Source organism: Gobio gobio (assembly GCF_949357685.1).
Source record: "Gobio gobio genome assembly, chromosome: 12".
Lineage (NCBI taxonomy): Eukaryota > Metazoa > Chordata > Actinopteri > Cypriniformes > Gobionidae > Gobio > Gobio gobio.
The window spans coordinates 13,457,385-13,481,839 of record NC_137105.1 but is presented as its reverse complement, the minus strand read 5'-3'; the positions used below and the strand labels follow the sequence as shown (position 1 = coordinate 13,481,839).

Sequence of the window (24,455 nt, the reverse complement as noted above, 5' to 3'; positions counted from 1 at the left end):
GTTTAACATTTTTCATTTTACACATTAGCATAACTAGGTTTAATGGTTTAGTATGGTTTTGGCTGGTTATACCAGCCTACAATGTTTTCAAAATACAACAGGATATCAAGTGATCTCAAATTTCCAATTTGAATACTAGCACTTATTCCCCGTGGCATCAACTGAAAAAGATTTTCCTTAGGAAATTCTAACCACTTACATTTAAGACTTCATCTTGAAAAAAGTTAATATAATTTTTTCAGTATTTGTCTTCGTGATTTTCTCACAAAAAGTAAAAGCATGTGACGGTGTATTGTGTAACTGAAGTTTCAATCTGTTTTTAATTGTGATGTGTTGTAAGTCTTAGAACATGGTGAGATCAGGTTTTATCAAGATACACCCTTCATCTTGATAAAAACTGATTTGGTTTGGTTCGTAAACTATAAGGATAGATACAAAAGTCAAAAAATATTTGGTTTTATAATATAAAAGTCGATTTTTTTTTTATAAGCTTTGACTCTTAGGGCCAGATTTGCTAAACAGGGCAAATAGCGTGAGAGCGCAATTCCAAAAAAGTGCCGATGGGAGTTCTGCAAGTGCTTTTCTGACAACACAAATTAAACAACTCAGACGCAGCCGGATAATTTCCATAATGACCAACTACCAGTAGACTCAACTACCAGTTAGCGTCTGTTTTTTGGGGGCGGTAAATAATCGCGCAAACCTTAGTAAATCACCTTGCGTGATTAATTTATATACTCTCCTCCCATAAACATTTAATGCATGGTCGAACATTCTGAACTTTCATATGGGGATGCACCAAAATTTCGGCTACCGTACATTTTTGGCCGAAACAGCTTTTTCGGTTTCGGGCCTAAATAAGTGACTGAAACAGACGTTTAATTAGCTGTCCTCCGGTGGCATGTTTTTACTGTGTTCAGCCTCTGTTTTGTGCACACAATTTGGATGAGCTACAACAGTTAAACATGTCAGCTGTGTGGACACTAGCTCTGAATTGACAACATTAATTTTGAATCGGTAATGATGTAGCATCTTAAATTTAAAATCTTTTAGTCTGTGCTGTTTTCTGTTGATGCGCAGTATGAACAAAACTTCACTAAACCTTTGTAGCACACCTGCCATCAAATAATTGCAAACACCTTTGTTGCTTTTAATATGAAGCAAAGTCTCCACTTTTAAAATTCTGTTCATTTCATTATGAAATTCTAACAGTGAATGTCTTTTGACACTCTTAAATATGGCATATGACAGATTACTGTAGCCTCCTCAGTTCAGCACGGATAAAGCGCACATGAACCGAACATGAAGTAGAAACAATTTGGTTATTAAAAAGTTGATACAGAAATGTGCAATTTAAATGTTTGATGAATTAATTGATTATGAATTTATTATTTATTTTCAGTTTAGGTTTTTTAGTGCATCCTGAATTTTCGGTTTCATCCCAGAATGTTCATATCAGTACGTCTCTATAATAAATGTTATGACATTTCAGTGATATAAAAGTTGCTATACAGTAAGTTGTAGTAGAATTTCTGTACAGGTGGCCTTGTAACAATAAGCGTTTAACACCATGGTTACCTCATTGCTCATTCAGAAAACTCCAATGCAGCGGAGCGGCCATAGTATTACCGCTGGGCTCCCTGGCATCAGCACTTTTTTTATTTTACCCAGTCACTCCCCTCCCACCGCACTGAGCCTCACAGACCGATCTGATATGGCCAGAGGATTACAGCCACTCATGTTTCTGAGGCCAGAGCCAAGAGCTGGGCTCCCCAAGGTCATTTCAGATATGATTTCAAAGAACAAATATTTAGCAGCTCAAATTTGCAAAGAAAGTAGTAAATGTAGGTTTCAAGGTAGGAACTTTAATTTGACAGTGAAATTAGCCGTCATCTGATACTTGAGCCTCTCTAAAACGTATTTACATTTCTATGCCAGTAGAGGCATCAAATAGACACACACTAGAGTACTTGTGTATACATTCAATACTGTGTACTATTTTTCAAAATATAATGTGAAACGGTACGCATTATGCAATGATAATATTACAGTAGTATGCTACAATGTTGTCATATTATATTACACACATATTTCATATTGTCATATTATATTGCCGTACAGCAATCATCTCAGAAATTAAAATAATATTTTGCATCTGTGTTTGTGTAAAAAAGTCAACTTTTGGTCAATCAAATAATGAGTCAATAAAAATGTGATGTTAATAGCTTACTGAAAAGGAAGATCAAGCACATTGCATTGTGGGATACAGTGACCCATGTGTGCTTTGGTTGAATACTGCACATGTTCAGCAAATTTACTCCTGATATCTCATCTATAGACATACATTTTAATTCTGTACACTCAAAGTATATATACTACCAAAAAGTTTGGTGTCAGTAAGATGTTTTATTTTTGAGGAATTTAATAATATTCGATAAGAATGCTTTAATTGATCAAAAGTGTCAGTAAAGACATTTACAATTTTATAAAAGATTTCTACTTCAAATCTATTATATTATTTTTAACTGTTTATTCATCAAAGAATCCTGAAAATGTATCATGATTTCCACTGTTTTCAACATTAATAGTAATAAGTAATATTTCTTGAGTATCAAATCAGCATATTATAATGATTCCTGAAGGATCATGTGACACTAAAGACTGGAGGAATAATGCTGAAAATTAATCTTTACCACTACAGGAATAGATTACATTTTAAAATATATGAAAATAGAAAAGAGTTATTTATAATATAATAATATTTTACAATATTACTGTTTTACAGTAGTTTTTGATACAGCAGCGATAAGCATAATATTCTTATTCACAGTGTTTATACTCAGTTGACAAATGTTGTACAGTCTTTCAGGGAAACAGGGAAAAGTATTTTAACATCAAAATAATTATATTTCTGTTGTTGTTTAAAAAATAACAGCACTAGAGTGGACACTTGGTGCTAAAAGGGTTTTAAATTGACCGATAATGACTTTGGTGTGTGCTAGTCTGTGTAGCTCTGGCTTGAAAGAGCTATTGATTTGCAGTGAACACGTTATTTGTGAGCTTTTAAAGTGCCATTGAATTGTGGATTGAGTCATTTGGAGTGTTCTCACACATGAGTGCATGTGTTAAGAGCGAGCAGTTTCTTGACAACTAGTGGCACCTCCACACGGAACTGGATTAATACATTCAGCTTTAATCTTGTAGTGTTTAGCGATCTTTCTTCCTGCTTGAACACTGGATCTAAGCATTTGCTGCTAGAACGGTTATCTTGTTCACTTTCTCTTACAGTCTGTCTCTTTTTTTTATTTTAAGGATTGGGAACCAAGAACTGGGGCTGGTTGCATAAACGCATTAAAGGGATAGTTCATTCAAAAATGAAAATTACCCCATGATTTACTCACCCTCAAGTCATCCTAGGTGTATATGACATTCTTCTTTCAGACGAATACAATCGGAGTTATGTAAAAAAAAAAAAATGTCCAAGCTTTATAATGGCAGGGAATGGTTGTTTCTGTTTTGAAGTCCATAAATGTGCATGTATCCAAAAGTAATCCACATGGCTCCGGACGGTTGATAAAGGCCTTCTGAAGTGATTTGTTTGTGTAAGAAAAATATCCATATTTAAAACTTTATAGACTAAAATAACTAACTTCTGGCGGTCAGCCGTACGCAAGTCAACGTACGGGAAAAGAGTAACCCCTGACGCGACGTATAGGAGCATCGCAAGCTGGGCAACAAACTCAAGCCCCTCTTCTCTTATATCGAAATCCTCTGCCATTTCTCTTTAAAAATTCTCGTTTTAGACTTCTAATTCATGACCGTTGTTTTGTTCTATGCTCTGCGCTTCTGTGTTCGTCAATATGCATGCGTCAAGGGTTACTCGTTCGCCGTAAATCGATGTGTGCGGCGGTCCACTGGAAGTTAGTTATTTTAGTCTATAAAGTTTTAAATATGGATATTTTTTTCACACAAATGCATCACTTCGCTTCAGAAGGCCTTTATTAACCCCCCGGAGCCGTGTGGAGCACTTTTATAATGGATACATGCACTATTATGGAAAAAAAAAACATTCCCTGCCATTATAAAGCTTGGAAGAGCCTAGGATGACTTGAGGATGAGTAAATCATGGACTAATTTTCATTTTTAGGTGAACTATCCCTTTAAGACTAGTCTTAAAAGAAAAAAATCCATTATATAAAAACGAAACGAAACGGAAAAACGAAAATTTGACACAGAAATGTCAGACTGAATGCCCCTTGACTAACTAGTGGGTCAGATCTTAAGACACTGTCTTAACATAAGGGCTATGTTTATGCAACTGTTTGCAAAAATTTGGACTAAACTGTTCGATTCATATGGAGTAGTTTTAAGGTCTCTCTTTATGAACTTTTTGAAGCATCAAAGTGGTAGTTGCGACGTCTGTCAATAGAGGGACAGAAAGCTCTCAGATTTCATTAAAATATCTTCATGTGTGTTTCAAAGATGAACAAAGGTCTTACGGGTTTGGAACGACATTAGGGTGAGTAATTGATGTAATATTTTTCCTTTTTGGAACCAGTCCTTTAAAGAATAAGAGTGAACCAGATTTGTTAAATTAGCATCCCTACTGTCTTCTTTTTCTCTCTCCAGAAGTCTCAGTTGCACGTCAGTGTGAAGGTTGTATTTAGCAGGACGTAATAAGAAAATGTCTGTCATGTGCCCTCTGTTCTATGACTATGTCAAGCATGACTGTGGAATTTCACCAACAGTCACATGAGATGACAGGGAGGAACGTTCTCTCATATTCATGACTATAGGCAGCTCATTTCCCTTCTTCCAGTAGACAGTGGTTCATATGCACTCAATTAAATCAGTAAGGCAAGATGTCTGTTGTTCCTGCATTGCCGGTGTGCTCTGTGAGATTTGTTTGTAAGGAGGATTCGGCCAGGTGTGTTCAGCCAGGTGCATGTGTTTGTTTATACTCACTGTGTGTGTCTGTAATTATCTGCTCTTATTGTCTTTCTACTCAGCTTTAGTCCCAGACGGCACACCCACATCATTTGATGCATATTGCAAGCATACACAACATAAAAACTAGCTGAAACCGTCACAGTCTGATTGCATTCAGTTCTGTAGTGTTTATAAAGAGCTTTACAGAAAACATACATACAGTGAGTCCCAAGAGTCTGAGACCACATTTAAAATCTGGGGTTCAAGATCAGATTTAAACATGGAAATAAAGTTTTAGGATTTTGAAATATTTAACATGACGACAGACAAAATTTTGATAAAAAAAAAATGAAAAAAGAAACATAAGATTCAACGCTAATTAATAAAATGGGCAATTTATAATTAACCTACATACTTTTTCAGTTTGACTTAATTATGAATTTTGAATTATGCGATTATTGTAATTTTTTACGGAAAAAATGTAAAAAGCATTTTCACTTGTGATCTTACGACTTTTGGACCCCATTGTACATGTAGAGAAAAATTCACATTTTAAATTTTTTTTTAAGTCTCTTGCTCACCAAAGCTGTATTCATTACAGTAAATACAGTAATATTGTGAAATATTACTACAAATAAAATAAAAAAACACTTTTCAATTTTATCATGTTTTGTAATAAAATGTAATTTATTCCTGGCATTTTCAGCATCATTACTCCAGTCTGTCACATAGTCCTTCAAAAATCATTTGAATATGCTGATTTGCTGCTCAAGAAACATCTCTTATTATTATCAATGTTGAAAACAGTGATACTTTTTCCAGATTTTTTTTATTGAAAGTTCAAAAGACCTATTTCTATAAAATAGACATTTTTGTAACTATGTAAGTCTTTACTGCCACTTTTGAATAAAAGTATACATTTCTTTAAAAAAAAAAAAAAACACCTTTTAAAAAGATGAATTCAGCCTTTTCCTGACAGTACCTACATGTATCACTGTCAGAGTAACCTGACCGATCTAAAGCTGTAGTGTATAGAGCACCAGCACTGTAAGATGCTTCCTCACCCAGATCACTCCATTAATAACGTCTGGACAGTTCTGACACCCATCAGCACTTTTTCATGCATCCATTACCAAAATGGCATCTTAGTGGAAGCATTATAAACTTTGTCTGACATGCATCGACACAGCATATATTCGCAATATACCCCAGCCTTGAGAGCTTTTTTTGCTTTTATTGCATACTAGCATTAAAATTTTTAATATTCTTTAAATTGGTATTTTATTATGCAGATTAATTTAACGCTATCTTCCTGCAAGAAGGCATAACATTGTTTGTGGGTAATGATATATTAGGCAGCAAGTGAACATTTTGTCCTCTAAGTTGATGTGTTAGAAGTAGGAAAAATGGGCAAGCGTAAGGATTTGAGCGAGTTTGACAAGGGCCAAATTGTGATGACTAGACGACTGGGTCAGAGGATCTCCCAGTCTGCAATGGTCAGTATCTATCAGCTGAATGGTCAGTATCTATCAGCTGGCTATACAGCTGAATAAAATTATGCTGCATTATTTTCCTGTTTAACACTGTAAAGCTGCTTTGAAACAATCTACATTGTTAAAAGCGCTATATAAATAAAGTTGACTTGACTTGACTTGACTATCAAAAGTGGTCCAAGGAAGGAACAGTGGTGAACCGGCAACAGGGTCATGGACGGCCAAGGCCCTTTAACGCACGTGGGGAGCGAAGGCTGGTCCGTGTGGTCCGATTAAACAGACGAGCTACTGTAGCTCAAATTGCTAAATAAGTTAATGCTGGTTCTGATAGAAAGGTGTCAGAATACACAGTGCATCGTAGCTTGTTGTGTTTGGGGCTCTATAGCCGCAGACCAGTCAGGGTGCCCATGCTGACCCCTGTCCACCACCGAAAGCACCAACAGTGGGCACGTGAGCATCAGAAATGGACCATGGAGCAATGGAAGAATGTTGCCTGGTCTGATGAATCACGTGGAACACATGGCACCAGGATGCACTATGTGAAGAAGGCAAGCAGGTAAAGGCAGTGTAATGCTTTGGGCAATGTTCTGCCTGGAAACCTTGGGTCCTGCCATCAGTGTGGATGTTACTTTAACACGTACCACCTACCTAAGTATTGTTGCAGACCATGTACACCCTTTCATGGAAACGGTATTCCCTGGTGGCTGTGGCCTCTTTCAGCAGGATAATGTGCCCTATATATATAAAGCTTTTGGGCTTCTATCTCTTTTTTTTTTGCAACGGGGCCCATATGATCCTAGTTACTCCATTGCATAAGAGTCATTAGTAGAGAATGGCCATTATAGCTTCATCAGTCAATTTTTCATCACTGTAATACTGAAGGACTCCTTATCCCTTTCTCCCTCTCTTCTACTCCATTTTCAAGTGTTTGGCAGTGCAGCGTGTTTCTGAGCGTGCAGCTGTAAGGCTCTATTGACTGCGTGCCAGCACTGCTCCCAAGAGCAGCTTTATCATTCCCAGTTCTCCTCTACCTCCACCACAGTCAGGTGCTGTGAAATAGACCTTATTTCCTTCAGGAAATGCTTCCTGCCAAATCCAATCACTAGAGTGGTTCTGTTGTATTATATGTTCAGCTGACTGTGTAACAGATGAGAGTGGCTCCGGTGTAGGTATGTAGATACGCAGTAGTCACTTAAATTGCTCTGTTTGTGGTTAAGGTTCATTTAATGGCTTTAGTGTTAGAATTAGGGATGCACCGAATCCAGATTTTTGGGGTTCGGCCGAATACCGAATCCCCTGGTTAAGATTCGGCCGAATCCAAATACCGAATCCTACTCCCATCCTCAGTCCATTATCACAGTAAACACATTAACGAAGTAAACAACGTCCACAGCAGTGTTGGGATGCTATTGACCATTTAACCGTTAACCGAAAGTAAGAACTTTGACAGATTAATACTACCAGTTAAACGGTTTAAATGTTTTTAACGCTTTTTTGTTTGTTTGTTTTTTGATGCATGGTTAAGAAATATATATGCTGTATAGCGTTATTTGTTCACTCACGGAGCGCGTCGACATGTGCAACCACAAACCAGATATATCTCGCAAAATGAAGCAATGGAAAAGCTTACTGTGTGGGACCATTTCGACAGAAAAATACAGCAGTAGCACAAGCTCTGACTGATGGAAAGCAAATGAAAGGCGCTTCCAGAGGCTGGCCGCTCTAGCGAGGCGTTATCTCTTCCCGGGACATCAGTGCCATCTGAAGCCTTGTTTAAGGCTTTTAATAGTGTGGTTTTGGTCAAGTTTACTAAAGTAAACATTGTCGCGTATGTTTTTCTCACTGCTGTTTCCTGATGGTTTATAGAAAAAATACCCCGAGTCGTCCTCTGTCGTTTAGAAGAAAAACAAAACGGAGAGCGCAGGGGGCGCGCGCACGCTGTCAGCCGAGGCTCGCGCTGCGGAGACAGAAGGATTGAGAGGGTGTTTTCTGCCGCGGGTTTAACTGTCAACAGGCTGCCCTCCAGACTAACCCACATCACTTAGACATGTTACTTAAAAAACAAACAAACAAACAAACAAAAAACATATAAGGTGTAGATTGAGGTAGCCTAGGCCTTCTATTTTTATTTGAAAAAAAAAAAAAAAAAAAACGATTCCGGTTCTGTATTTTCGTTTTGTCATCTTAATTTGGTAATTATTTAAGTGAAAAATATTTAGTGTAGGCCTATGTATTTTATTCTTTTTATTTATATTTTATCTGATCTATATGCGGCTGTTTGCACGGTAAAATAAAATAAATTTTGGCTGCTGTCTGTAGATTCCTTCATGCACAACTCGTATTCTCTTGGATGTTTCATACGCAGATGTTTTAACAGCGGCTGTTGTTTAGGGTCCTTGTCACCACGAGACAAATTGGGATTGCAAATGGAACATGTAGCTCGACTTGAATCGCCTTCTTTTGACTTAAAGTAGTTACTGCCACGTTTTCTGTTCATGAGTTCCATTTTCACTTTCAACGGCGGCATCATTACGTTCGACCAGTGGGGCGCGCATAGTGCAAGCCTAGGGTTCGGGTTCGGTGGAAAAAAATTCTGAGGTTCGGCAGAAACCGAACCCCGTCAAAAAGCCCAATATTCGGCCGAATCCGAACCCGAATCCTGGATTCGGTGCATCCCTAGTTAGAATGCTGTGTTAAATAATGCCTTGGCTCTGAACCACACGGAGCTCAAAACCACACACCTGATGCTGTTTGTCTTTTAATTAGAAAAAGGTTAGTGGCTCAGATTGCAGCAATATGTGAAACACCTTACCCTACATTGAAATTAAAGTGTTAATTGATAGTAGTTTGACAAGCATTTTTAAATCCTATTGACTTAATTATTGAATGAAAAATTCTGCATTAAACTTGCTGTGAATGTTTGTCATTTAGGGGCATCAGACTTGGTGTAGTGTGATTCACAAACAAATGATTCTTATGAGATGGTTCTTTTCAGTGAATTAGTAACATCTGGCACAACCAATGTAGTCTGATTCATTAACAAAGGATTCTTATGACCTTGTTCTTTTTATTGAATCACTATTATCCGGCACCAACTGTGTTATCTGATTCATAAACAAATTACTCTTATCAGCAGGTTATTTTCAATGAACCAGTAACACCCAGCACCACTAGTGTAGTCTGATTCCTGGACAAATCAGTTGGATCTTAAAGGGTACATAACACACACAGTTTCTACCTCATGTCTCATGTTAATCTGCATCCACTGTTTCCTTAACACTGGGTTATTTGGGAAGCTGAACAAGGTTATCTTTCCCTCACAACCAAAAACAACCTTCTTTAGTGACATTGTTGATTTTGTGGTCTAAAAACAAAATTACAGCACTGCCGACAGCTTCTGTAACCCCGAACGAAGCTCGTTGATGGGCGTGCTCTTGCTCTCTCTCTGGTTGACGTGCGCACGCGCTCATCCGGGAGAAGTGCCCATACAAGGAATTCCTCACTTTATGGAGTCATAAAGGGCCATACTCGAAGGAGTGTATTTGAGTGAACTACTGTCATATATTCAACTCGTTTTTTTTTATTTTGGCCATGTTTATCATGAGAATCAAACTCTTTAACAGTGTAAATAAGTCAGAATTTTAATGTATAGTTCAAAAGTTAGGTTACCAGTTTGAATCCGTCTTTCACTGGACTGAATCTATAAGAGCGTTTTCTGAATCTACATCTTAACTGAACTGAAAGAAATCATTAGTTTCAGTGATGACATTGTCTACTGAAATTATGATTGTTTTGATTGTGCATGTTATATCATTTAAAGTTGTGTCATGAACTGGCTTTTTACAGGTTTTTTTATACTGTTGTCTGAGGTCAACTTATGACGTTCGCGTGGTTTTTACATTCAAAAACATCATAATGAATAAGTAATAGGCTATTTTCTACCCTGGTTTTGAGGCTCTCTCCTAAAACGTTCAGTTTTTATGGGCGTGCCGCACTGGAGACTTGGAAGTAAACGCCCACGGCTAGGATTGGATAAGATTTGCATATTTAATGAGCTTCGGCTCCCCTGTCAGTACATGTGGGAATTGTTTTGAAAGCTTGTGGGAAAACGGCAACCGGAATGAATCGCCCACAGGGCTTGCAAAATATCTTTATCAAACAAACACGATGCATCTCTCATCCACCCACGATTAATTTGAATATTATTATTTTTTATTACTTGGCCAGCCCGATCGGTGGATATAACCGCGAACCGTACACACACGCACGAGCCAAGCCTCACTGCAGAGTCAGACAAGTCACTTCCGCTATTGTATTTTTTCCCTCAAATATTAAGTCGAGAGTGAACAACGCACATCAAGAAAGGAATGTTATTTTCACTTTTTAAGATAACCCGTCGGCAGGCCGGGCTTGCGTTTTGGTAGCCCGTCTGGAAAACACATAGCCCCGGGATGTTGGGCTTTGTGAGCCCTGGCCCATAAATGTCAGAGTCTGATCCCGAATCGTAATGAACCAACAAAACCACAAATAAAGGATTATCCAGCCTGTGACAGCGTGCTAAGGTATGTTCAGTTAGACACATACACATAATCAATATCAAAAGATCTGTGTAACGATGCAATACTATCACATATAAAAAACATTTTTTACTTGCATTAGTGTGTTGCTTCATTCATTCATGTAATCTCATCCTGTCTGCAAATCCAGTCTCTTGTTTACAAACGAATTCATGGTGAAATGAAGGAACAGACACGCAATGTCTTCCCCACGTGAGCTGGATATTCATTAAAAATAAAGTTCATCCATCCATTCATAATATTGGAATCCAAATTAAGCTTATGCGGTATGTTTATTGCTTAGAAGTTCAATCCGGTTTATCTCTTTGTAGGCCTATATCATGTCAGACACGAGTTGGTGGGCGGGGCTACAGAATCAGGCGTTGTTCTTCTGTTAAGGCAGTGTTTCACCACACGATGACGTCAAGGTGTGGCATATTCTGAGATCAATCGTTTGCTGGGCCTGGTGTCAATAAAAGCTTTTCTTTGACTAACAAGAAAGTTTTCATCTCTGAAACTTACAGGATATTATTGTATTACCATGACTTTTCATATATCAAAAGCTCAAGGGAAAACTGATTTCTCAGTTCATGACCCCTTTAACATATTTTTTTAGAATTTTAATCAGTTCAGGATGTTGCATGCTGTGTAGAAATGCAGCACAACCAAAACCATTTTCTTTTATTTGGAAAAGATAAACTGCATTATATGCCCCTCCTCCCTTTTTAATGTCATTTTAATATTTGTATATGTTCATTCCAGACTGTATCTCTCCTTCTAGTGCCATAAACTACCTAAACTTTCACTTTTGCATTCAAAAAAGAATTTGAGACATTTCTAATATTAAGTCTATCCTTTTTTTCCTGTGTTACTGCAAGTTGACATCTTTGTATCTTTTTCTTCCCATGAACAGTTGCTACAGAAGATGGCTTTGGTTATAGCTGCCTGCATAAATGTCCGTACGGAGGTATTGTAGATATTGCCAAACTACTGTTAACACCTGCAGCTTATTACGCCAATGAAGTTCCAGCACCGCTCACCTCCAGACGTGCTGTGAAATCACAGGGCCTCCTGATATTAACACTCAGATCTGTCCCTCTTCAACAATATAATCACAGCTGTAATGCCAAGCCCAGTTTCACCGCTGTTATTGTCCTGCTCTCAATGACACTGTCTCATGTGTCCGTTACTGTAGATGTTGTCTTTCTTAGATCTTTGAGTTTCCTAGTCTCAGTCTGAAGTTACAACAATACTGGATAGAGAAGTTTGTTGAAAAGACAAACCACACTATTGCAGGTGACAATAAAGCCTCTCCATGTGAAACTGCCAAATCGGAAGGGATGGTCCACCCCATTCCTGTAGGCATGGGATCTTCCTATGGAAGAAAGGTTATGTTGGACATATTCCATGTCACTGATTTGAAATATTAACACACTAATTCCTCGCCAACTTTGAAATATACTTATTTTCTATTAAGGTCATGCCAAAACCCTTTGGGTATAAAGGTAGTGCAAGTGACGGTGTGACTTGCACTAAGCTGGATGATGTTACAGAAGATATACGTCAGAACAAAAACAATGACAGATTGACCTAACTCAACAGTAGAGTTTGGTCAGAATCATCATCGCCTTTCAACTTAACATTACAGGGTGGAATATATTACAAAAACATTCATATTGTTTTCCCAACATGTGTGTCCTAAATGGTAATTATTGAAAGAACACTTAAAATGTAAAATAAAAGCTAATTCAAAATATGAATTATAAATACTATAGTATATTAATATAAAAAAAATGTATACTATTATTAATAATAGTATAGTATGTATTAATATTTTCAATAAGCTTTTATTTTATATTTTAAGGTTTCATTTTAGTTTAAGTAATTTTTTCTTTTTTATTAGTTTTGTTTTAATGATTTCTACATAGTGTCATTTTTGTATTTCAGTTTTAGCATGTAGCATAGAGGTGGAGCGAGGGGACAATAATATTTTTTGTATTATCTTTTCAAGGTTTTTCTCCTGTCAGTGTTAGCTTTTTTTTTTCTCTAGCAATATTATGATTTTCTTGTCACTAGCACACAGTGTCCTAACCAGTTGCAAGGGGATAGTAATTTGTCTGTCACCACTAAAAGCAAACACTGCACAATAACAATCTCCTGTTGAGGCTGATTAGGACACAATGCCGTGGTTTCTAATTTATTTTAACTGTATTGAATTGACATAACCTCTTTTTTTAGTCATCAAATCATCCTAGAATTAAGTCTTTTTTATCCTCCGTTGCATTGCAGCAATGGAAATGGATTTGGAGATATCGTATCGGTCTAAGACTAATTAGACCGTCGCATTAGGTTTCATTTGAAGGATTGTGACCCCTTTCAAAATCTCAGCTAGAAAGTTGAACGCGCAGTCACCCAGATAATGTAAAAGCTAGTTTTACACTCCTCCACAAGAGTCTGCAGCTCCTTAAAATGAGAGCCAGACTTAAAAAGGGTCATTCTGAATCATACAGCTGGGCTTTTGCCATAAACATCTAAAGTACTTGATTTAGACTTTACTTAGAAGTATGTACAAATGCCTGGAAATGTAGTATTTTAGATTATCTTGAAAAAATATTGTATATAATGAGGATATTATTATTTAGACTAAATATGAAAGGCATTTGCTAAATGCATAATCTACTTAAAATATTTCCAAAATATTCTACATAATGCAGCTTTGGTTTAAAATGAATTGCCATCTTGCTGTCCTCTTGAATGGTGGACTTGCTGTTTGACTCGCTGCATCCCCAGAGAGGAGGGGGTGAAGTTGAGCTGCAGAAGCCATTAACTAGCAGACGTTAGATCATAAAAACCACAACAGGCCTGAGTATTTTAACGATACTTGGAAAAGAGTCAACAGTTTCTAGCGTCTAACAAGGTCATTTTGCCCGTTCAGATTGGCCGGCTGCCTCTCCGCTCTCATGCGAGCATCCATGCGGTGCAAAAGCTTTGTGAACCGTAAATACTGGACAGGGCGTCAATCTCTTTTCCAATCTCTCCTTCAGGCTATGACTTCGCTGCGGTGTTGGAGTGGTTCGCCGAGCGCGTGGACCGCATCATCCTGCTGTTCGACGCCCACAAGCTGGACATCTCGGACGAGTTCTCGGAGGTCATCAAGGCCCTCAAGAACCACGAGGACAAGATCCGTGTGGTGCTCAACAAGGCCGACCAGATCGAGACGCAGCAGTTGATGCGCGTCTACGGCGCCCTCATGTGGTCGCTGGGGAAGATTGTCAACACACCTGAGGTGATTCGTGTCTACATAGGCTCCTTTTGGTCGCATCCATTGCTGATTCCAGACAATCGCAAGCTGTTTGAGGCGGAAGAGCAAGACCTGTTCAAGGATATCCAATCGCTGCCCCGCAATGCCGCTCTTCGCAAACTCAACGATCTGATCAAGAGAGCTCGTCTTGCTAAGGTAAACTTCTTTTACTTGAATCGATAAAGTTTGTCATGTAATCCAGCAAAGAAATAACCCACCTGAGGTTTTATCTAAGCCAGACACTGAATTTTGCATTTAAACATTGATAAAGCATTATGACCATTAGTATTTTCTGGAAATTACTTTATAAAGCCATTTACTCATCCGCACCCCAAATCCATTAGCGGTTATTTTTCTTTGGAGCTCAAAGAATACATTTGAGGAATCTATTTATGCAGCTATTTTTCATACAGTAGTTTCAATAGTGACCATGGCTATGAAAAAACTGCACAGCGCTATGAACTCTTCTTGTATATGGGAAGATTCTCCTTTTGTGTTCAGAAAAAATTTGGAACGTTAGACAATAATGTCAGAATGTTGATTTTTGGGTGAACTAATCCTTTAAGTTCCAAAGTCGTGAGTTCTGAACCAAACCACCACTGAAACCAAAAGCTGGATATGGTTAACAAACTGCTCAAAGTTTGGCAAGGAAATGTTGTCTGAACAAAAACAAGAGTCAGCGCTTATGCTTTTATATGCTGATGTTCAAAGGGAAAATATTTGGGGTGTGTGATTCAGAATAAAAGGTCTGTTTCTCCATTTATTCAGTTGACATGGTGCTGCTCCAACATGTTTTTGATGTGGTCCAGCATATAGCTCTAGTGTAAAAGTAATAGCAGTTGTATACATGCACTTTGTGTTTACGGGCATTTTGTCTGTCTGATCTTGTAGACTTTGCACAGTAATGAGGCCATTTTCCAAACTGTACAGTCTGCTGATGTGGCTTCTCGATGTTTGGCTACATTTTTGAACAAGACTGAACTCAAAAATCAGCTACATCTGAAAAAACGAGACCAGAAAATGCAAAGAAAGTCCTTGACTTTGACTCAGGGGTCATTGATTAGTTGGGGATTGTTAGATGTGCTGAAAGATACTGAGGGATCATGAGTCAAAATGTCATTCCCCACAAAGACATGATTATAAATGCCCTTGAGTGATTTAACAGTCGCCCTTGCTTTAATTACAAATGATAACATAGCACATTCATTTAAAGTAAGTTCACTCAAAAATGACAATACCGTAATCATTTACTCATCGTGACTTTCTCTTCAAAAGGAACTTTTATAGACTTATGTTTTTATAATGTTTTTTCTGCTGCTGTAATGGCCAAATTCCACACTAAAACAGTTTTTAGCAGTTTTTGCAGCTTGGGTAGTCAAACATAAAGCTGTCATTTAAAAGGAAACTGAAACTCTTATGACGGTCCAATTTACGTCTGAAATCCTTTATTATCCCCATCAGTACAAATGTTGCTCAGAACACAAGGGCTGGGCCAACGAGACCAGCTCTGGTAGAGGAAATGTTGGAGACTGTCAGTACTAGTCACTTATCAAACTCAATTTAGATCTCCAGGTCCAGCCGGATGCATTAAAAAATGCATTTAAGTTCTCTCCCTGTCCCTCACCCTGATCATACAGATGTGCTTCCCCTCCTGTCATCATTTATACAGTCACCTTCCTTCCACACAGGGGCCAGACGCCTCTCTTCCGCACCTGACGATTTATTTAGTAGCTTGTGTATTCTTGCTACTATTCCACTTCATAAAGAATGTTTTAACTAAATACAGTTATGTTTGGGCTAAATACAGTGGGCAAACATACAGCTACATATTTTTTTTATATATACAGTCAAACCAAAAATTATTCAGACACCAGATATCATTTTTTTTACTAGTGGGTGCAGGACACTATAGTTCATTTATGCAAGTGAGGATAGCAAAATAAAGTAAACTGTGACATATTATACCCAAAAACTCTTTATGCAGTGGACTACCGGTAAAATTGATGATCATTTGGGACCAAAATCACTTTGATTTGACCATGTTTTGCTTAAGTGTTTTTTCTTTAATTGCTAATGCGACCTTTCACACCACAGACTGAACAAAATGAAGCATTGCTTGGTAATTGGTTGACCTAAACTGGTATTATCTAATTGTGTACTTAAATTTGACAGCTGATTGGTTGATTGTAATCCATTACATACCTTTTTATCAAAAATTTCTGACATTATCAAGATGAATTTGTTCTGACACAGGCCCCGTCCACACAAAGCCAGAGCTTTCCCTATCCAATCTTTTTTTTTCCTCGTTTCAAGAAATCTCTGCGTACACCCGAGAGCAATGAAAATGACTCAAAAGGATGGTAGTATACATGCCAGGCCAGTATGTGGCGCTGTAATTCTGCCACAGAAATAAACTAAAAACGAAGATGAAGAAGAATTGTGGCTAGAAGGGGTAGAGCAACAGTCGGAGGTGAGGCAAAATCTCACAATAAAATAATAATAAATAAACGTGCTACTTAACAGATGTGTTTTTTTAATGCCTGCACCCTAAATGTCACAATATACAAATACAGTAATTAAATTACTCAATATTGATGTGCGCATGCCAGAGATGGGCACTCGAGTTAGTGACTCGGACTCGTCGCATTTTATGAGACTTCAGACTTGACTCGGGCCTTGACCTGAAATGACTTCAGACTTGACTCGACTCGACAAAAAAGACTCATGAAATTTTAAAAACTACTCAAGTTAATCCTTTAATCCTAATCTATCCTAAATGGGGAAAAAAATCTTTATTTGAATGTTATAATATCTGCTTCACATGTATGTGACGTGATGACCCTTGTTATATAATTTCATTACGGATATCCGTGTATTGCGTGCGTCATAAGAGTCCCATGATGAAACATGACAGGATCCATCATATGGATTTATTACCGTGTCAGATCGGCTAGATGGAAAGAATGTGTGGAAAACAATTCAAGACGCAGGAACGTCCTTTTATTAGACATCGCGTCCACAGAGGTTATTGACATTAACTCACACAGCTGACGGTGTGTTAGCTGTTTTACTGTGGTGTAGCTGGGTGGCTCTTTTGGATTGTCAGCCTGTTAAAACATTAAGAAAATCTAACCTTTAAACCTAGCACTACGTTTTACTTTTATCAATCTTTTCGATAGCTTTTCTCTCTATTAATGTAGACACGAGAGAGAGATAGAAAGATGTTAATCCATTGATTGCTTAAAGCGCATATTTTAATGTATCGCAATCAGCATGCGTACAGTTTTCTATTGACTAGAAACGTTCGGTTTGATTATTTTCTGATAATGTCTGTCGTCAATAACAACACTGTGTAAAAAACGTGACTGGCGCCATCTTGTGTCCACTCAGCGACTGTATTGAAATAACTACTTGTCTTGTTGCTAGGACAATCGTTTTTTTATTTTGCATTATAATGGATTATAAAGTAAGGCTGGATGTATCCCTTACATCTTAGGACTTATTACAAACAAAACAGGTGATGGAAAGGTCATATTTTGTCTATTACAAAAAATATATATATCATATTCAAAAATCCTTTTTTTTTTTAAGACATAAAATGACTTGAGACTCGACTCTTCGAAAAAAGACGGCAGACTTGACTCGGACTCCAGATGAAAGACTTGTGAACATCTCTGGCGCATGCCCAGTGTCCGTAGTTGTATCCCTTTCGAGTCTTTCCCGCGCGGGACGTGGTTTCACAAAATATACGGATTGGCTGTACACACGAAAACGCAAGTGTGTTGTTTTGAGATTTATCCACTCTGGGACCCGTTTTATGCTTCCAAAACGCCGGATCCGTGTGGACGAAACGCTGATACGGTACAAAATTCGAACGTATACAGTTAAAGGGGTACTTCAGCGCTGGGAAGATGAATGTATATTTAAACTGGGTCGTTTATGTAGTAGAAATGTGAAATTATTTTTGAATGACTGAGAAAAGACATGTATTTGTCTCATGTGGATGAAAGCCAACAACTCCCAGATTCCACTTGCTTCGCTGCCCTACGAGGCCACTCCCAAAGCCACGGCTACTGGTTATCACATTCCCACCATTACACCGCCCCCACCGCTGTTTTGATTTTCATAGTAATAAAATAATTTCGTTCAGTTAGAGAACAGACACTACAATTAAAATCTGAACGTGTCTTTTCAATAAAGTGTGAGTGAGCCGAACGAAAGTCACGGCACAGACGCAGCAGGAGTCAGAGTTCATTCATCACGAGAGCGAAGAGCTGAGGTAAGCGCGGCTGTCAGTCACGACGCATGTCCAGTCTGGCCCGTTATTAGATCATGCCTATGGAAGCTTAACTTTCATAGGAATTCATTGAAAAGTTGAAACACTCACTTTGCTCCGCACCGCTCCGTTATGAAAGCCCGAGCCGAGCGGCAGCGGCCGTTTGCATTTACATTCTGTTAGTGAGATCCCACCCCTATGGGCGGGTTTAAAACATGGTGAACTAGCTCCTTCTACAGTCTGTAGTCTCTAGCCTGACGATAAAATGACGATATTTGCATCATCTGAGGATTTTTTCCAGAAATAAAATGCATAATTGTCTCGTCTCAGGGTGACATGAGGGGGGAAAGTACCATAATTCGAATATACTACCGGGTTTCTACTGGTACAAAGCTTAATGCTAAACTGCTGAAGTAACCCTTTAAACGCGTCTCCGTGTGGACGGGGCCACAGTTTAACTTTTTCTTGTCATATTTTATTACCCTTTTCTAAACTATAGCAAATAAACTGAGATAATGTGAGAAAATGTTGAAGGTGTCTGAAAAGGCTATACAATCTAATGAAGCCAGTTAAAAATATGTTCAGGTAATTTCTCAGACCAAAATCAAGGAGAAATTTAAGCCTGCTTTAGTAATATTTGGATTGACCATTCACAGTCATTTTGAATTTGAGGTTGATTTAGCTGTATTTTTAAGGGCTGTTTTTGTTACTATAAAAGATAAAGGAAAATGTATTTGTTTTAATATTAAGAATTTTCCATGATAGTTAACCACATTCCACATACAAAAATAATTACAGAATGTCATCATGAATCATGTATTCCAGAGAACAATTATTATTGTGTAAAAATGTTAATTACATTGAAAATGTCTCAATAATAATAATAAAAAAAAACTGGTTTCAGTTTCCTAATGTTATTTATTTATGAAATAAGGTTTTTTTGAGTGACTCAAATGTTTCAGTCAGTTATATTTTATGCTTTTTATTAGTGTGAAATAGAAACCAGACATGCTCTTTGTAACTGTAGTCTACTGATCCTTGCTTTATAAACTTACTAAGAGCTTTGTTTTGTGCTTTCACAGGTCCATGCATACATCATTAGCTCCTTAAAGAAAGAAATGCCCACAGTCTTTGGGAAGGACAACAAAAAGAAGGAGCTGATTAACAGCTTGGGTGAGATCTACAGCCGCATTGAGAGGGAACACCAGATTTCCCCGGGAGACTTCCCTAATCTTAAAAAAATGCAGGTAATGTAAATTTAAACAACAGCGACTGATTCAAGAATGCTTCACTGAGACTTTTAAAAAGGTCTTTCTCTAGAGTCACATTGAAAGCATTACTTTTTCCACATTATTTCATTAAATCCATGTGACTTTTTTAATAAACAAAAATCAATTGAGTAAGAATGCTGTTTATATAATTGTTTCTTTTATAAAACAGTTCTACAAACAAATGAATATTGAGTAATTTGGCCAGTTAGTTTGTATGTTTCTCTCTGCCAACACAAAACTATTTCCAAAAGACGCCAAAACATTAAGATTTTCATATTGCCAAGTAGGAACAGCCTGTCTGGAACAGAGTATGTGAGGGGAGTGGAGCTGTTTTACCCTAGAAATATCAACAGATGTTGACAGGATCTTTTGTTGCACCCTACAAGTGCTTTTTTTTCTTTCTTGCTTTTTTCCCCGCTGAATAGGAGCAGCTTCAGGCACATGATCTGAACAAGTTCCAGCCTCTGAAAATGAAACTTTTGGACAACGTGGATGACATGCTGGCCCACGACATCGCCCAGCTTATGGTTCTGGTGCGCCAGGAGGAGACGCAGCGGCCCAATCAGATGGTGAAGGGCGGCGCCTTCGAGGGCACCATGAACGGGCCGTTTGGACACGGATATGGCGAGGGAGCTGGCGAGGGCATTGATGAAGTCGAATGGGTGGTGGCACGTGACAAACCCATGTATGATGAAATCTTCTACACTCTCTCACCCGTCAATGGCAAAGTGACTGGGGCCAATGCCAAGAGGGAGATGGTGAAGTCCAAGCTGCCAAACACTGTGCTGGGTAAGATCTGGAAGCTGGCTGACATTGATAAAGATGGGATGCTCGATGATGAGGAGTTTGCCTTGGCCAACCACCTGATCAAGGTCAAACTAGAAGGTCACGAGCTTCCAAGCGAACTGCCTTCTCATCTTGTGCCGCCCTCCAAGAGAAAAGTTACTGAATAAGATTGACGCGGCTTGGAATCGGGATGGATTTTGGAAAAGCGAATAGTGTCATTTAGGTTGCAGTGGAATTGTTGATGGCTGGACAACCATTATTATAGAAAAAACTGTGACTTCTTTGAAATGTGTGGCTTATGCTTCACTAGCAAGAATGGATTTGAAAATGATCCAGCTTTTTGACTATTTTGACCTGTGTATGTTTTTTTGTTTGTTCAGTTTTTTATGATCAAGTCGTACTGTCTGCAGTGTTTAAAATCGTTTTATGTGTGCTTTCAGATTTTACAGTCATATTTTTTATGCCATGATTTCAATTTCATCTGTTCAGCTATCATGACTCTAACACTGTGTCCTAACCAGACGTGTTGCGACAAAATATATGTAAAACAGCACACTTTGTCAATCGCTTGGTTGCATTTCTGCGACGTAGTGTTTGCTAGCTTCGCCCACAGTGAAATCTCATTGGTCCCACTTCACGTAACCACACTAAACATCAATATCTTCTGATGGGTTGTCATTGTGTCATGTTGCATAGCTGTTTCACGTACAGACAAATTAGCTACTTGTTGCGTTGCACCTGGTTAGGACGTGCTAAAATGCTTTATCAATATATTTCACTTTCACGTTCAATTTACACTACTGTTCAAAGGTTTGGGGTCAATATGTTTATGAAAGTAGCTTATGTTCACCAAAAATATAGTATAAAAAACTAGCCTGACAAGCCAGACCCACATCAAGATGTTGTGTCTGGGAACACACCATTAGCAGGGTTCAATCCGAGGGGCGGGATAAACGGTTGTCTTTCAAATTCCCTCTGCGCGCAATAGGATATCGCTACAACCAACCAGAGCAACGAAAAAGGCGAAGCGGAGCTAGTTGATAGATTAAACTTTCGCCGTATTCAGACGGTAAAACTCTGAACACATCTTCCTTTCTTAAGAATGATTTCAGTGCCGTTCTTTTCTCAAAGAAAAGCTTTACTCCAAGTCTTCCAGAGTCACGGCCAAAGCCGATTCGAAAGACCGCTGTTCGCCAGCTTTCAAGTAGCACGTGGAATCGCAGCAACTCTGCCGTCATTATGTTACGCCCGCCCACCGACTCTATACACGATGTGATTGGCCTGACTAGAGTTTGGTTTTTCCAGCTCGCAAGCCAACGGAGAGTTGCTTTACTACCCTGGCTGCAAATTAGATTTGCTGCCGCTAGGGTGCGTCTAGATTTCTAGGCTAATAAAAACATAATATTGTGAAATATTATTACAGTTTAAAATAACTATCAGCATCATTACTCCAGTCTTCTGTGACACATGATCCTTCAAAAAATCATTCTGATGTTGAAAACAGTTGCGCTGCTTAATATTTTTGGGAAAAGTGAGATACATATTTCAGGATTATTAAAAAAATAATTCAGAAGAACCGCATTTATTTAAAATCAAAGCCTTTTGTGTGTGACATTATAAATGTCTTTACGGTCACCTTTTTTTAAAATCAATTTAATGTATCCTTGCCGAATAAAAATAATAAAACACATCTTACTGACCCCAAACTTTTGAAAGTGGTGTATATCAGACTGATCTGTGTCTCAGGTGGGGTGTGAGACATCAATTACTGCAGAAAAACGTGAACTTTATTCTGAATCTTTGTATCAGCTGTTGTTTTACGTGCGCAACTGGTAAAATCGAATGAGTAAATCAAAATTCCTTTTATAACTAGGTGTAATTGTTATTCTCTTCATGTTAAGGCGGCATCTTAATGAATGCGAGTCCTTTCTAGCCTGACCAAGAGACTGTTAAAACTGTATAGCCGTCATGTCGGAAGACTCAATGTTTAGTGTTTTGATGGACCCGTAGAGCTAGCATCCTTGTCAATAGTATACTGTGTTAATGCCTAACATATCTAAACTAACTTGGGTTATCGGAGTGTTTATATAATTCCGGTCTGATATCCAAAGAAAAAAAAAATAGAATGACGCTGCAAAAAAGCTGTTACACTTTATTCAAATGATGTGAACTTCTCTTTCTGAGCGTTTCTACTCTCTCATTGAAAGAGCAGCGGCTTTGGATCTAATATGTATTGAGTACTATTACTTTATTATATCAGCATTTAATTAACTCTTTACCTCTCTATCCACCCCTTGAAAAGCAGTTATCTAGAGCTGTAACATCTTCTCCCACAGATTTTTTGAATTTGAAGGTGAATTGATAAGGTTTTATGCACTGAACTAAATGGTCTTCAAAGGGATAGTTCACCCAGAAAATGACAATGCTGTCATTATTTACTCAACCTTGTGCATTTTCAAACCTGTATGATTTAAATACTGTGGTTGACAACAAAAGGAGATGTTTCGCAGAATAGTCACACTGCTTTGTTTCTATACAAGCTCAAAAAAGCCCCATAAAGTGTCATAAAAGTAGTTTGATACAGCTTATACACTGTCGTCTTAACTCAAATTGTGATTATTTGCTGAAAATTGTCATATTATTTACATATTGTAATTTGGCATGTCATGATTGGTTATGAGACACACTGACATTTGGCATCACAGACATTAAAAGGGATGGTCCTCCCAAAAAACGAATTTACTCACCTCATGTCAATTCAAACCTGCACGACTTACTCTCTTTTGTGGAACATAGAAGAAGATATTTTGAAGAATGTCAGTAAATAAACATTTCTGGTTCCCATTGACTTCAATTGTATATAGACAAAAATACAAGGCACACTTTTGTGTTCAGGAGAAGAAAGAAATGCACACAGGTTTGGATGACATGAGAGTGAGTAAATGATGACACAATTTTAGTTTTTTTAGGTGAATCGTACACATTTTTATGGACATGATTAAATAATGATAGGATCTTTTACTTTGTGTACTGTTCCTTTAAATCTGATCTGCTTTGATTTGACTGGCCAGTTGCTTATGTGAAATATCTCCACTGATCCAAACTAAACCGCCAAGCCTGTTTAGTTTGATGAATTAAACCTAAAATCTGCCTCGGTGCCTTGACACACCCGCCTCAATCAGATTTGTGACACTAGAGATGTATAAAACACATTGTCGTATTCTACAATACCATTACATGCTAATAAAATTAACTGAAATTCTTCAAAGACTCTCATTAACGCTCCATTTACAGTTTGATGTGAGTATCAAATGAAAAAATTCCAGAAGTTTTGCACATCAGATTTTTTTTGGGCCATAATGTAGGGTTATGTATTTGTGTGTTTGACCAAGTATGTACATGTATATGGGTGCAATATGGTTTGCAAATGTATTGTGAAGTAGTTTGTATACGTGTGCTTGTGTGAAGCACAGATGCTCTGTTGCTCATTGTGTTTTAACCAGTGCGGACAAACTATGTGAGGCACTACTGTTCAGGGAGGTGGACATTATTCAACTAAATAAAGATCAAACTCATTTAAAGGTCTTTTGTGTGCAGGTTTCTTGTTTGAGTCTTGTTACATGTCAACATAACTTATTCCCGAGTAAAACAACAACTCTTTACTTCCTTGTCTGATTCATATGGTGGGAATGAACGTATTTTTAGCATCTGGCTTCATGGTTGGTGATATTTTAAGTGCCCCTATAGTGAGACAGAATCGATTTTATTTTAGGAGGCAATATCTTTGCAGACCTTGTACCTTCACAAACAGCTGTATTAGTCAAGTCGCCTTTATTTATATAG

At 38.0% G+C, this 24,455-nt stretch overlaps 1 protein-coding gene across 1 annotated transcript in view; it reads left to right on the top strand.

Moving 5' to 3' along the window:
• ehd3 (EH-domain containing 3) overlaps positions 1–24,197 on the top strand; it is a 35,511-nt gene extending 11,314 nt beyond the window's left edge. Inside the window, exons 4-6 of the mRNA XM_079830731.1 lie at positions 14,023–14,435; positions 19,638–19,802; positions 20,252–24,197. Coding sequence (XP_079686857.1) covers positions 14,023–14,435; positions 19,638–19,802; positions 20,252–20,779 — 1,106 coding nt within the window. The 3' untranslated portion in view covers positions 20,780–24,197. The remainder of the gene's footprint in view (positions 1–14,022; positions 14,436–19,637; positions 19,803–20,251) is intronic.
• The last annotated feature ends 258 nt before the right edge of the window (positions 24,198–24,455 follow it).